The 12486-nt window shown below is 45.7% G+C and overlaps 8 protein-coding genes across 8 annotated transcripts; 4 read left to right on the plus strand and 4 right to left on the minus strand.

The window, feature by feature from the left end:
* Nucleotides 1–51: 51 nt before the first annotated feature.
* On the minus strand, nucleotides 52–1339 carry BDR25DRAFT_307869 (5-nitroimidazole antibiotic resistance protein). Its single transcript, XM_033690922.1, has 2 exons — nucleotides 1210–1339; nucleotides 52–1066 (listed from the first exon to the last, which is right to left on the minus strand). The coding sequence occupies exons 1-2, from the start codon at nucleotides 1268–1270 to the stop codon at nucleotides 342–344; spliced, it is 786 nt and encodes a 261-aa protein (XP_033540115.1). The 5' UTR covers nucleotides 1271–1339; the 3' UTR covers nucleotides 52–341.
* An 822-nt stretch (nucleotides 1340–2161) lies between these two features.
* Nucleotides 2162–2484, minus strand: BDR25DRAFT_114974 (uncharacterized protein). Its single transcript, XM_033683628.1, has one exon. It carries the CDS (start codon nucleotides 2417–2419, stop codon nucleotides 2231–2233), a length of 189 nt encoding a protein of 62 aa, XP_033540116.1. The 5' UTR covers nucleotides 2420–2484; the 3' UTR covers nucleotides 2162–2230.
* Nucleotides 2485–3173: 689 nt separating this feature from the next.
* Nucleotides 3174–4538, minus strand: BDR25DRAFT_347335 (uncharacterized protein; the record flags this gene model as incomplete). Its single annotated transcript, XM_033694252.1, has 3 exons — nucleotides 4451–4538; nucleotides 4063–4390; nucleotides 3174–4014 (listed from the first exon to the last, which is right to left on the minus strand). Exons 1-3 carry the CDS (start codon nucleotides 4473–4475, stop codon nucleotides 3174–3176), a joined length of 1194 nt encoding a protein of 397 aa, XP_033540117.1. The 5' UTR covers nucleotides 4476–4538.
* BDR25DRAFT_362996 (uncharacterized protein) lies at nucleotides 4490–5189 on the plus strand (the record flags this gene model as incomplete). The annotated part of the gene is made up of 7 exons (XM_033696663.1): nucleotides 4490–4544; nucleotides 4590–4615; nucleotides 4658–4846; nucleotides 4893–4919; nucleotides 4947–4985; nucleotides 5051–5071; nucleotides 5124–5189. The coding sequence occupies 7 exons, from the start codon at nucleotides 4490–4492 to the stop codon at nucleotides 5187–5189; spliced, it is 423 nt and encodes a 140-aa protein (XP_033540118.1).
* Nucleotides 5190–5821: 632 nt separating this feature from the next.
* BDR25DRAFT_362997 (uncharacterized protein) lies at nucleotides 5822–6256 on the minus strand (the record flags this gene model as incomplete). Its single annotated transcript, XM_033696664.1, has 5 exons — nucleotides 5822–5903; nucleotides 5947–5980; nucleotides 6013–6020; nucleotides 6051–6175; nucleotides 6215–6256. 5 exons carry the CDS (start codon nucleotides 6254–6256, stop codon nucleotides 5822–5824), a joined length of 291 nt encoding a protein of 96 aa, XP_033540119.1.
* Nucleotides 6257–7581: 1325 nt separating this feature from the next.
* BDR25DRAFT_362998 (uncharacterized protein) lies at nucleotides 7582–8382 on the plus strand (the record flags this gene model as incomplete). The annotated part of the gene is made up of 6 exons (XM_033696665.1): nucleotides 7582–7638; nucleotides 7707–7804; nucleotides 7841–7937; nucleotides 8016–8147; nucleotides 8178–8317; nucleotides 8364–8382. The coding sequence occupies 6 exons, from the start codon at nucleotides 7582–7584 to the stop codon at nucleotides 8380–8382; spliced, it is 543 nt and encodes a 180-aa protein (XP_033540120.1).
* Nucleotides 8383–8419: 37 nt separating this feature from the next.
* BDR25DRAFT_362999 (uncharacterized protein) lies at nucleotides 8420–10030 on the plus strand (the record flags this gene model as incomplete). Its single annotated transcript, XM_033696666.1, has 11 exons — nucleotides 8420–8551; nucleotides 8622–8663; nucleotides 8689–8758; nucleotides 8801–8936; nucleotides 8987–9052; nucleotides 9128–9180; nucleotides 9264–9302; nucleotides 9342–9400; nucleotides 9462–9740; nucleotides 9775–9902; nucleotides 9952–10030. The coding sequence occupies 11 exons, from the start codon at nucleotides 8420–8422 to the stop codon at nucleotides 10028–10030; spliced, it is 1083 nt and encodes a 360-aa protein (XP_033540121.1).
* Nucleotides 9860–12107, plus strand: BDR25DRAFT_337939 (pisatin demethylase). The gene is made up of 4 exons (XM_033693239.1): nucleotides 9860–10395; nucleotides 10450–10812; nucleotides 10894–11697; nucleotides 11746–12107. The coding sequence occupies exons 1-4, from the start codon at nucleotides 10090–10092 to the stop codon at nucleotides 11848–11850; spliced, it is 1578 nt and encodes a 525-aa protein (XP_033540122.1). The 5' UTR covers nucleotides 9860–10089; the 3' UTR covers nucleotides 11851–12107.
* The last annotated feature ends 379 nt before the right edge of the window (nucleotides 12108–12486 follow it).

Consider the following 12486-nt stretch of genomic DNA (forward strand, 5'->3'; position numbering starts at 1 on the left):
GTAATTGGTTTGGGGGATTGGTTTACGTACCGTGCGAGCTTTCGGGGTGTACATGTACATCAGCTTATATTAGAGATCGCTGATTATACCGACTACGGTGGTAGCTATGGAGAGGGTTTCTATTTCAAAATGATGCGAGTAGAAGAGAGTTAAGCAAAAAGCAACCTTGGAACTCAGCCACTCCACCACTTGACCTCAGCCTTGTTTGCACATAGCTCCTTACAGAGCTCATAGGCATTACTAGCCCGTATGCTGAGACGTCAAGTTCACACTCTAATATCTCGAGAAGTCACCAAAAAAGCACCAAAACCCAGAACCAAGAAACCAACCCCAAATGCCGTTCACTTCCCCTCCTCCTCAATCGCCTCATAAGCCTTCACCCTCCCCAGTTGACTCTCCTTAACCCGCCAATCCTCAATATACCCCTGGACATTCTCCATCTCATTTTCCTTCCCAGGCATCGGCTCCCCCCACTGATACCAAACTGGGACTACTCCCGTCCACGTGCCCTTTACCAACTCCTTATTCTTCAAATCCGCGCGGTCTTCGCTCGGACCACCTGTCCTGACTTTCGCGCTCGCAGAATGGATTTTAATCCGTAGGATGGATGTGCTAGATATCTCGGCCCTGGTGGGTGGCACCCGAGAGTTCTCCCAGCGGGAGGGCAGGATATTATTTGTGATTTTTTGCATCGCGTACATCCGCTCGTCTGAATCGGTAACAAGGCTTGCGTAGCCGTATGCGACTGCGGAACGGTAGTTGCAGGAATTGTGGAAGGGTGTTAGGCTGAGGACTAGACCGTCAAGAAATGTCGCGGAGACAGTGATAGGAAGGCCTTCTTCCGTGGCAGAGGTGGTAGGAGTTTTAAAAAGTCGGGAACTGACGTAGCCGTGGATGTAGATATCTTGGGGTGAGGCGTTGGGGTCGGAGGATGGGGAAGAGAAGGAGCCGGTGCAGCCGATCATGGGGAGGATGATAGGGAAGGGGTGAGTGGGGTCTATGAAGGAGACGTGGAGGATTGGAGAGGTGTTGAAAAGGGTGTGGATTGTGGCGTAGTCATAGGCGCCTGCGTGGTATTAGGATGGTACATGAATGAAGATAGAAACGGCAGGATCCTGGGAGGAAATTTGTGGTACACGATTGTGGGGAATGGTGAATAAGTAAATGTGAATCTAGTAGGAAAGGCGGCCGGAGGGTTGTATGCCATACCTCGTTTTGCAAGCCGATTAACTGCATTCACTGCTTCCTTAGTATATTCCTCTGAAGCCATCCCAGATACAGTGTCTCTCGTCCCTGATTTTAGCAAAGGTTATGGTCAGAGGCGGAGCGATAAAGTGAGGTCCATTCCAGCTTCATATAAGGTCAGTCAGCTCAATATACCGTGCGGCCCATGCGATGACTCCTCGCCACGTGACCTCTCCTTCTGTCTCTCCTTCATCAGAACATCCTGGGCGTCTGGGGCGTATGTCGGTCGTTCATGGATGCCGCTCCTTTGGTGTTGTTCGGCAGCACTTGCTTCTAAGAGGAAAGCGGGGTACTAATGGAATGTGTGTGATTGGTTGGATGATGGAGATCGGATTTGAAAGCCGGGTGGAGGGGTTTAGTGACCTGTAGGTGGGCACCTGGAGTCATTTTGGTGGGCCTGGGGCTGGATATCAAAGGATAGTTGTGGAGTTTGGAAGGGGGGTTGCATAGGGGGGAGTACTTTGTGACCAGCAATTCATAAATGTCACAAGACGTAGAATATGGCTGAATTTCGAATAATGAGCTGTCCAACAAATTGACCCTCCTCTGGGCTAAGAATTAGATCCATTGTTCTGTTTTGGGCTGAATGATAGCCGTAGGGAGTTTGGATGAAATGGGAGTAGTGGGAGGCTTGTGATCCGAGCAGCTGGCGAATATTTAGGGTCTGCCATCAGGCCTTCTATCAGGTAATCGAACGACCATATGCTACTTCTCCGTTAGTGTGACTAAGGTAACTTGATGTACAGATGAAGTGGTGCGTTCTAGCAGGGCGAAAGAAGCGTTTGATAGAAAAAAATGACCATGAGCAACCGAAAAGTGCAAGATGGAATTCTTCAGCTTGGCCTGAATATTGGGAACTCAACTTTTTTTAACTAAATTTACTAAAAAAAATTTTTATCACAATCTTAGCATCTATTTCGCCACCGCGGACTACACCAGCCTATACGCACATATGGGATGTAAACTCTGACACCATCTCCAGTAGTTATTTTGTCGGATTCCATGCGACGAGGGAAATGCGATTCGCACTTGGGGAAAACCTCGTGGTGTAGAAAATCCAGAGCAAGGAATACATTGCGAATAGTCTCCCAAAGATTGGGCTCAGCCTTGGATGTAAATTTCTAAATGACTGCAAGATGGGTAAAGACAAAAGTGGTCCTTTCGTATAGGACATCAGCAGCTTCAGGGTCGCTACAGTTATTAGTTCACATACCAGGAGGCTATGAGATAGGATTTGAGAGAGAGAAGGAGAGGGAGAAGGAGAGAGAGAAGGCGTACATATGTTTACAGGTCAAGAGGAGGTGAGAGAAGCTCCAATTGGGGACTTTTCCGATGCGGGATTTGCGGTTTCGCGGAGAATAATTAGCCAACTAGTGAAGTGTTTGAGGTGCGCGTGGGAGGATCTTCGAACCCAATACAGGGGCACCTGTAGGGGCATAGCTTCTTTCCCTCATGATAGGTGAGTATATATATTTTCTTCCAATCGCGTATTCCCGTATCCGTAATGCGCAGCTCTACCACCAGCCGTCCTAGAAAGTATGACCTCAGTTGGCTGCCAGATGTTTCGCGGATAGATCGAGTACCATAGAGGATTGTAGCTAGTCCTGTAGTGAAAAAGTCCTGGCAGTAAAGATGTTTGGACCCAACCGTAATTGTCTATGGGCAACGGCAACCAATAACATGGAGCAAGCGAAAGAGGTAAGGAAGGCGGTGTATATGAGAGAGCGAGGTGTATTGCCTTGATGTCTCGGCTAAAGACAGGAAAATATAAGGTGAAACAGGCCCACCTGATGTTTGTTGCTTCTTCAGCCTTCTGCTTTCGTCTAATCTAGCACAGCTGCGATCCTAGAGCCAGTTCCACATCCTCTTAAGTTTTCCCTACACTTTATCTATTGTAGACATACCGAATGCTCTCGAACTCAATATTCTCATTGGGACGGAAAACTCCTACAATCATTGAAGCGAGCGCCGCGGTCCTCAAATTTCCACGAGTCCGTAGCCCAGCAGAAGTGAGGAGCCGAAGTGACTCCTGGGGGAGGCCTGCTTTTCTCTTGAAATCCTGGCTTTGCAATATTAAGAGTTCTCGTAAATGCAGTTGGTAGTTGTGATACGTGCCGGTTTCCCTCAATCTTTCGACGTTTTGCTAGTGGATAACTTCTTACAGAAGTAGATGGCAAACTTGGAGGGGAGCGATATGTCGAAGATCCAGCATTTGAGTAGGGTACAAAACTCTGATCGGCTCCGGTGAGCGCTAATTGCAAAGGGTACAGTTCCTCACTAGTTTTGATTAAGCCACCTGTAGAAACTGTAATGTTGTTGCCCATTCCCCGTTTCTTTAGTTCAGCTTCAAGTCTGGCCATACCCTCGAGATCAGGAGTCACGCTGAGCCAGGTTGGGCAATAACGATCCCATTGGCACCGGATTATTGGACCCACGCTAGGGATGTGAATGTTGAGGCGTACTCGGCGGAATTGAAACGCAGAGAGTGCCGAGTACACTTCCTCCCTTGCAAAGTGAGAGGTTTCTGGTAAGAAAATCTGAAGAACTCGGAGATTTTGAAACGTCGATAATGTTGATAAGACCGTCACCCAGTGATTGCTACGGTTGTAGTGGTGGCCCCAACCCTCGGAAGGATTTGGAGTGATCCAAACAAAGCGCATGCTTTGCGAATGTAGGAGGTATAAATAAAATCGTTGGTGTATGAAGTCGTAGAAGTTAGTAAATATGAAGGTGTTGGTAGTAAAGAAAATGTCGATAGATTCGAGACAACTTCGTAAGTGTTAGCTGGTCAACTCCTCTTGATCGGGCTTAACCTACATTTGCCTACACACTAATATCAAGTTGAGGGGCCCCCAACGTGTGTAGGGTGTGGAATATTCACTCCTGGCCCTGAAGATATGGTCCTGAGCATGTTTTTTGTCGTCTTGTGCACCTATTGTGGATGGTTTCCCGTGCCAGGTTATAGGATTGCAGAGCCGACAGACGAATCTTCCATTTTTGGTAATGACTCGCACATGGAATCCTCCAATCACATATTTCCATATCATAACGCGGATCTCTGCTGGCAGCTGTAATAGAAGCGATGACGGTGTTGGTGGCGATGAATCACCAGAGCAAAAGGACCCACTTGGGCGAAGAAACGAGTCTGTGAGCTTCAGTCAGTCAACCAGCTAGGTAGAAGTCTATTTTCAAATTCAAAGCTCACTATTACCATCTCGCCTGCTACACATAGTTCTCCCGATTTATGGATACTTCTGCTAATGTAGCTAGACTGGAGTATTACGACGGTAAAGATTATGGTGATGAAGGGGGAGTATTAAAAGGATGGAAATTGGGGAAATAAGGCTCCGGTCGCTTAGAGGGGCACAAAGTGAGGCGAAACATTATTAGCCGACATTCATGCCTTCTGCAGCCTTCTGCAGTTGCCTTAATTGTGGCGGAGCACCATCAAGACGTAGCCGAAGGGCAACATTCATCGCTCCGCTCCCGCATCTTATTACCTGAAATGGAGCACAATAGGGTAGCTTGTACGGTCGCTAACGAAATCGACTTCTATTCGAGGGCAGCTGCAACAAAATTCAATCTAACTTATGAACGAAAAGTCCTGGCACCCACCTTACATATTTAGTAAGAGGCTATTCCCCGAGGCACATGATTTGCCACTGTATGAAAGGGTACCTCTCTATACTTGAGCCCACAAGGGTGTGGCCGGAACGGATTGCCCAGCCCCCCTGCTAGGCGTGGAGAGCTAAAAAGTATTTATGCTGTTAATCATCTGCTGTAAATACCACGTTAAATCTATCAGCCACTCCGCCAGGATTCTAAAGTGCGAAGTCCTTCGCACAACTCGCACCTTAACCCCCTATCTCACGACGTAGCCGCTGAATACACCCAGCTCCAACCCTTGTATATACGCTATCAAGACTAGCCAGTCTACCAACTAATATGTAGCACTTATACCTTAGCCCATGCTCATCTTCAGGAGAGTTTCTCCAAACAACAATACACTGCACAGTATGAAAGTCTCTGCTTAACTTAATATCATACTAAATCTTTCCTCTTTCTGCCCTGCTTAAGTCTAAGACGGCGTAGCTTATGTCTTTCTGTTCTAGGGTACAGTTCTAGAGACTTCCTATGTTAGTGACTAAGGCTTCTCTTTCCTTCTTTAAGATATAAAATCTAAGCTTGTAGTTCTAATCCACGCCGCGTTTAGGAGCGTCCACTAACTAAAAACCTCCGCGAAATGCCATCCATAACTAAAATGGCACGATCCTAGGTTTGTACCTAATCCGCTGTGTCTTCTCCCTGTCAGACCTCTGCCAAAGGAGATTCCTGTGAAGTTACTTTTTAAAGATGCTGTGTCTGCTTTAACGCCCTATAACCTGTACAGCGCAAGCCTCTAACCCAGTTATTGCAACACGCCTCTTAGTTCCCTTTGTTAGGGGACGTTTTAAGTAGGCCTTAGAAAGAAGATAAATAAATTTTATACCACGTCCTTCTGTAAGAGCTAAAGAGCAAAAAGGTCAAGTTAAGACCCTCTAAGGCTACTAAATATTGTTAATGTAAGGACGGAGCTCTATACCACTGCGCCAATACAACCAAAAAGGTGCGAATAATCAACCAACGGTTGATTCTTGCGTACAGAATAGTATATATACCTGTCGCGCGTAAGCCATCTCGGCCTTACAGTTAAACCCTTACCTTTTCAGTCTAGTACGGGCTTCGCAGCGCCACCCTCACCGCATTCCTAGAACACCTGCTTGTTACTGAAATGGCTTGTTTATGGTGACAAGACCCTTTCTTACATTACCGTTACTTGCATATTAAGCAGAGCCTTCTCAACGTGGTTGTTAGAATCATACTTATTAGAACAGATATAGAACTGCCTCCTTAAGGCATCATAGACAATGGCCCCTTTACTGTTCACATTCTATTTAAGGAATCCCGCTGCTAAATTAACAGCTGAAACGGCAGCAATTGGGCAGTAGGCCGGAGCGAAGACGCCTTCCATACGTGTGGCCTTGTACTCCTAAACTTCTTAGTTCTATTAAATCATGCAATGGGAGTTAATCTGAAGACATTACGTGCCTGGCTTCTAGGTTACTTGGAGTGCGCCTTAAAATGTCATTAGGAGCTTCCAGAGACTAAACCCTTTTAGTTCTGCACTAATATTTGTCTGCTGTGCAGAAATTATACTTTTCCCTACAAGCAAGTCCTTAACAATAGGACAACGCGAGGTATTTTATTCTCTTATTTCCCTTAGGAAATAGAGGTGTAGGATGCTAGGATTAGGACCTCTAATGTAGAGGAGCCTAGTTAGCAATTCTGCTTTAGACTTAGCGCTATATTTTTTACAGTTTCAAGGCTTGTTGCATTAACAAAGCCATGTGCAAAGTAGCCTAAAACAGGCAGGACTTTTAGCTTTAGGTAAGACTTAAAAGCTGGCGTTAATGTTATTACAGTTAGTTAAAGATTCTGCAGTAAAGATATATAATTAGTGGTAGCCCTACACAGTTTAGGTATATTAAAGATTCTAACCTAAATTAGAACAAAGCTAGAGAATTTAGCGACCCTTGCTTCTTAGTTTTAACGCTGGCACTTCTTAGACAAGTGGAACATGTAATCTAGAACTATTGCAGTGGTGTTAAGCCGCCTAAATAGTCAGAGTAGAGAGCAGATCCAGCATTTCTTTTAGCAGCACTAACTTTAGAGAGAATAATTTTGCAACTAGCAACTACAATTAAATTACTCCAGGTAAAAAAAACTCAGTGGAGCAAGCTAAATTAGTAGCATGCTTAATAGTAAGCTCTTAAAGAACTCTAGAGTAAAATTATTGTTAAGGGTACAGCGCCAGTTGTTGCGCTACATTTGTATTAGTACTTGCTTAAGGGCAGACATTTGCAAGTCTATTTCCCAGCTATACCACAGACACGCCAGCATTAGCAGCAGCATAAGCAGCAACATTGCATGTAAATATACGCAGGTTAACTCACTTCCTGAAACACCGTATCTTAGTATAATATTATCAACTATCCTGCAGCAAATACTTACCTTCTAATTATAATGTTAGCCAGGATTAAATAATGCGAGAACTACCAGGGTACTGTAAATAACCAGTTTTTCCCCATGTGTTTACTCACTCTAACTAAGAGATCCGTAGCTATAAATAAAAAGGATACTTTGTAAAGATAGGTGGATAGGTATGTGTCAGAGAGTAAAAGAATGAGTCTAAGTTGTCGTTGGAAATGTGGCGCTATATACTGCTGTCTAAATGTGTCATTCCTAAAATTGTTCCGATTGTAAGCTGTCTTTTTAGTGCCGTAAACTAATCAGGAAATGTTCCTAAGTGAAGTAAACCATTGCGTAGTAATTGCTTTCACCTTCTGCATAAAAGTGGCATAATTAGCATTATTTACAAATAGATAATCAACGTTCAAGAAACTTCCGCTCACTACTACTAGCAAGGAGGGTGGCTCCGCATCGACTACACCCTTTTGAGCACAAGCTGTGATAAAAATGAACCCCTCATGTACCGGAGCAAATCACCTGTATTGAGTTTGTAACGATTTGCTAGATATGTAGGGCGGGACGCAAGGACTTTCGCTAGCAAGCTGGCAGAACCATACTCCGGCTACATTTCAGCGGAAGCCGATTTCTCTAACCACTGTAATAGATTTTGGCATCTTGTCAATGTCCTCTTGAATTCTAACTAGTGGTTAACAGATTAAATGCACCCTACCTAAGTATTTATGCTCTCCAACAGATGCTAGCATGGGGTAATATGGATGGAAAAAGGTCACAAAACCGAGAAGGTGTATATATATTTCAGCCTGATCTGTCCAGTCGTCCCATTGCCCTTGATCTCCGTCTTCTGCTCAATATCACGCTCAATATCACGCTCCGTAGACTAGTCTCTAATGAATGCTCTGTAGGGTCCCCCTGCTTTGACGACTGTTTCGCGCATCCATAACTACTCAACCGCATACATGACCAACGCCAAATACAGTAGTGGCCCCAGTATTTTAAAACGTAATAGATATGTTATCCATCATCTCGTATTCTCGGTGTCGTTGTTCGTTGGAACATAGTAAGACCTAACGTAGGCATTGCAGTGCGAGCCCAGAATACTTTGATTGAACCGCACAATTCTGCCCACACCCGACCTTTTTGATTTATGTCCTTGTCGGTCTTATTGCCGTTTCGCTTTATTGAGAGTGTTTGTGGTGCTCGCGATGGGTGCCTTGGGATAAGCTTCCGCTTTAGACGATCTCTATTAGGGAGTGGCTGGAGCTGGGCTAGCTGTTTTGTATTTTGCTATGAATGAACTTAGTTTCTAGGAACACTAAAAGGAATACGCGCTTTACTTTCGCATGTAGATGAGAAAAGCTACCGATGCGGCAATCGTGGTCTTCTTGATTGTCGGGAGGGGTGATGACGATGGAGGGTATTGAAGAACGATTCTCTTCCACTATGTTGTGTTGTCCCATTGAGGCCGGAGGAAGGTATGTTACGGGTGCGGTGTAGTTGGAAGTTAAGAAGGGAAATCTGTGTGTAGGGCTTGTGCGTTATGTGATAATAGAACCATGGTCCGAAAATGTGTTGGGACACACTCCTCCGGTTTCCTACCCAATACTCGTCGTTCTATATAATATGACTTACACCTTAGTACATACAGCATGTTACCACATAACGTGAAATATAAGTAGGGTAGAACTTTAGATAAAAATTCTCTAAGAAGTAGGGAAAATATTAAGAAGAAAAACGAAGCCCTGAAGTACCATCCTCCAGTAATACTGCTGAGGCTTTGGTAGGTACCAATTAAGCGGCCTTTAAGATCTTTCCTAGACCTTAACACTAGATCTGATCCCTAGATCTGATTTAGTGTGTATGAGAGTCTGGTGCTATTTCCTGATCTTAAGAAATTGTGGATTCCAAGTTCGCATGTACCCTATCAAAGAATGACAGAAAAAGGAACTACATACTGCGTACAAAAAAAAGAGCTGGTAACACCTACATAGTCTCCTCACCCAGTAAGATGAATATCGCTTATCAGGAAGGTCATAGAAGTAAATAATTTCTTTTTCGTTCAGCTTGAGGGCCGTGCAAGGATCTCAATCGTGTTGCCAAAGCAGGAGGTAGGATTGCTTCGAATGAAGTGGCGTGTTGCTCCGTATCAAAGGATGGCTTCGGCTCGGCAATTCGCTGAATGACACCAGAGCCTAACTGCCGACACTGGACTAAGCTTCATTATTGCAGTCTGCTATCGTTTCGTACGACTAGCCGCTGAAAAGGCGACGGTCTGGGTGACCGGCAGTTCGTGTTGCTCGTCAAAAGTAGCTCTCGCAGGCCAATGTTGTACAAGATGTGTGGGGGAAACAATTGATACCGAGGAAACACTGGACATTCCGTTAAAATCTCACAATAAAGAATTGAGGATTATCAAAGCGAATATTAGGAAATCGAGAGCTAAAGAGGATATAGAGATGGGACAGTTTGTAGAAACAAGATGGCGATGTCATTGAGGTTTAGGAGTTGGGGAGAAGAGACCCGCCCCGCCTCAAAAGTCCAAGCTCTTGTTTCTATTCCCGTTTCCCCATCGACTCCGCTGCTAACGCTCGATCTCGTCCTTTACCAACTGCCGACACCCATCATAGCTTGTCTTCGCCTCTGCTAACCCACCATGCCGAATGCCGCGCTATCATCAAGTCAGGCTACGGTTAACGGAGCCCTTGTCATCACGGCTGTTTTCCCTGATATTACAAGGCTCCTCTCTCCCCCAAAATGAAAATCTGAAGACCTCTCTCTTTAATATCCCTCTATTCAACACACTGGATATTAGGCACAATGCTTCTCAACGAAGTACTTCCACTCCTAGTCCGATACTGGCCTCTCGTACTCGCCTCTCTCATCATCAGCTATCTAGTGAACAACAAATTCTGGAAAGGCTTAAATCGATATCCGGGACACTGGTTAGCTGGGTACACGAACTGGTGGCGCTTTTATGATGTTTGGGGACGGCGACATGAATGGACGATAATACGACTTCACCGCGAGCATGGGGACATTGTAAGGCTGGGACCGAACGTTCTTTCATTTGGAGATCCAAAGGCCATCAAGATCATCTATGGCCTGAACAAGGGAATGACGAAGGTTAGTTCCATGGGACTGGGTTTGAAACGATGCTAGAGCTAACATCTCGCGCAGTCCGACTTCTATCCTGTCCAGAACGCCGTATCGAAAGGTCGACGCCTGCAATCTCTATTCTCTACCACTGATGAAAACTACCATGCGAAGTACCGCCGTTGCGTTAACAATGCATTCGCGATGAGTTCGCTGGTCAACTACGAGCCCTTAGTTAGTTCGACGTTAGACGTCTTCCTCGATCAGACCCAGAAACTTTACGCTAGAACGAACAAGAGCTGCAATTTTAGTCAATGGCTACAATTTTTTGCATTTGATGTTATTGGGGACTTAACATGGAGCAAGAGGCTTGGTTTCGTAGAGGAGAATAGAGATGTGGATGGAATGGTCGCATTCTTGAACAAATTTCTCAGTTATGCAGGGCCGGTAAGTTGACGGCAAATCCATCTCAGCCTGCAATCTCACGTTGAGAATTCAAAACTCTCCCCCTTCCTAACTTTCCTGTAGATTGGTCAAATGCCCATCCTTGATCTCTTCCTCGAGAAGAATCCTATCCGCCTCCTAGCTCAGCGGCTCGGGCTTAATAAAACCGTCTTCCCCGTGACACTTTTCGCCCAGACCCGCTCCAACGAACGAGCGGGCGAGATCCAGAAGATCAAAGCCTACGGACTCCCAGACAATGAGTCGAACCCCCGCGGTGTCGACCTATTATCTAAGTTTGCTCAAGCCGCTCACGACCACCCAGAGTTCATGACAGATACCCAAGTTCTGACATCCTGCGTCTCCATGGTTTTCGCTGGCTCCGAAACGACCGGTATATCTCTATCTAGCGTATTCTACTTTTTGCTTAAGCACCCAAGGGTTTATGCGAAGTTGATGAAAGAATTGGATGACGCAGTCACAGACGGCATCATCGAGTCCCGGCCTAACAAGAGTGTGTCGTGGTCAGAATCTCAGAAACTGCCATACCTTGATGCCGTAATCCAGGAATCCTTCCGTCTCCATCCTGCTGCCGGCCTGATCCTAGAGCGTATTGTTCCACGACAAGGCATGGATATCCTCGGTAATTTCATCCCCGGAGGAACAATCGTTGGATGCAACGCTTGGGTCTTACACCGGCGTCCAGAGGTCTTCGGTGGGGATGTCGACGCATTTAGGCCAGAGAGGTGGATTGAAGCGAGTGCCGAGAAGCTCAAAGAAATGAAGGCTACCATGTTCCAGTTTGGGGCAGGTGCGCGGACGTGCATCGGCAAGAATGTGAGCTTGTTGGAGGTTTACAAGTTGGTACCGAGCTTCTTGCGCCGGTTTGAAGTAAGCACTCTTAAGATGTTTGATAGATTAGTGGCTGATGAGATTCAGATCGAACTTGAGCGTCCAGAAAGCGAATGGAAAACTCATAATGCATGGTTTGTTCGCCAAATGGAGTTCAATACAAAATTCAGACCTCGAGAAGTATCTCCTTGAGGGGCTGAGCTGTTTGAGTTTGGAGAGGGAGGGAGAGAGGTAGATAGGACGACATGAATGAGAGTGCATGAAGGTGATGATGATGAACGACACATATTCTCAAATCAGCTGTTATTACCATGAGTCGTGAAGCTCCCTCTCCTTGTAGAAGTCTAGAGTGAAACTTCAACCTGGGCAATGTGATTGTAGGATTCTGTTGTTAGGCCACGGCTGGAGCTGTAACTTCCAAGGCTGTTAGTTGGGCTTAGGAGGGTTCCAATCACGTATGGTTATTTAGGAGGTAAGCGCAGCTTCCTCAGGAGCCATAAGCTTAACGGCCACTTCCAACATCGAAACTTGACCCAAAAGCTCCACTCAACCGCACCATCTCTCTCCAAGACCTCCGTGTCTCATATAACAACAATAACCTGCAACTACGCTGGATGCAGCAGCGAAAACTTTGATCAGATCATGATCGCCCACTCCTCAGCTGCCAAAGACGTGAAACCTGGAGTATCGGTTACCGCGAAAGGATTTCGACGCCTGACGCGTAAGACGGACTCGCAAGACTCTTCAGCATGCATAAGACGTTATTGACTGGGCGGGATGTTCCATAATGCCTGAACTTTGAAGAATATTGAGGCTGGGTACTGGGCA

Source organism: Lindgomyces ingoldianus (assembly GCF_010093535.1).
Source record: "Lindgomyces ingoldianus strain ATCC 200398 unplaced genomic scaffold BDR25scaffold_61, whole genome shotgun sequence".
NCBI lineage: Eukaryota > Fungi > Ascomycota > Dothideomycetes > Pleosporales > Lindgomycetaceae > Lindgomyces > Lindgomyces ingoldianus.

Coding starts and splice junctions, on each gene's coding strand:
- BDR25DRAFT_307869 (XM_033690922.1), bottom strand. CDS start 1,270: ATGGCTTCAGAGGAATATACTAAGGAAGCAGTGAATGCAGTTAATCGG. Junction 1,067..1,209: donor TAATCGGCTTGCAAAACGAG/GTATGGCATACA, acceptor AATACCACGCAG/GCGCCTATGACTACGCCACA.
- BDR25DRAFT_114974 (XM_033683628.1), bottom strand. CDS start 2,419: ATGTCCTATACGAAAGGACCACTTTTGTCTTTACCCATCTTGCAGTCA.
- BDR25DRAFT_337939 (XM_033693239.1), top strand. CDS start 10,090: ATGCTTCTCAACGAAGTACTTCCACTCCTAGTCCGATACTGGCCTCTC. Junction 10,396..10,449: donor TGAACAAGGGAATGACGAAG/GTTAGTTCCATG, acceptor CATCTCGCGCAG/TCCGACTTCTATCCTGTCCA. Junction 10,813..10,893: donor TTCTCAGTTATGCAGGGCCG/GTAAGTTGACGG, acceptor ACTTTCCTGTAG/ATTGGTCAAATGCCCATCCT.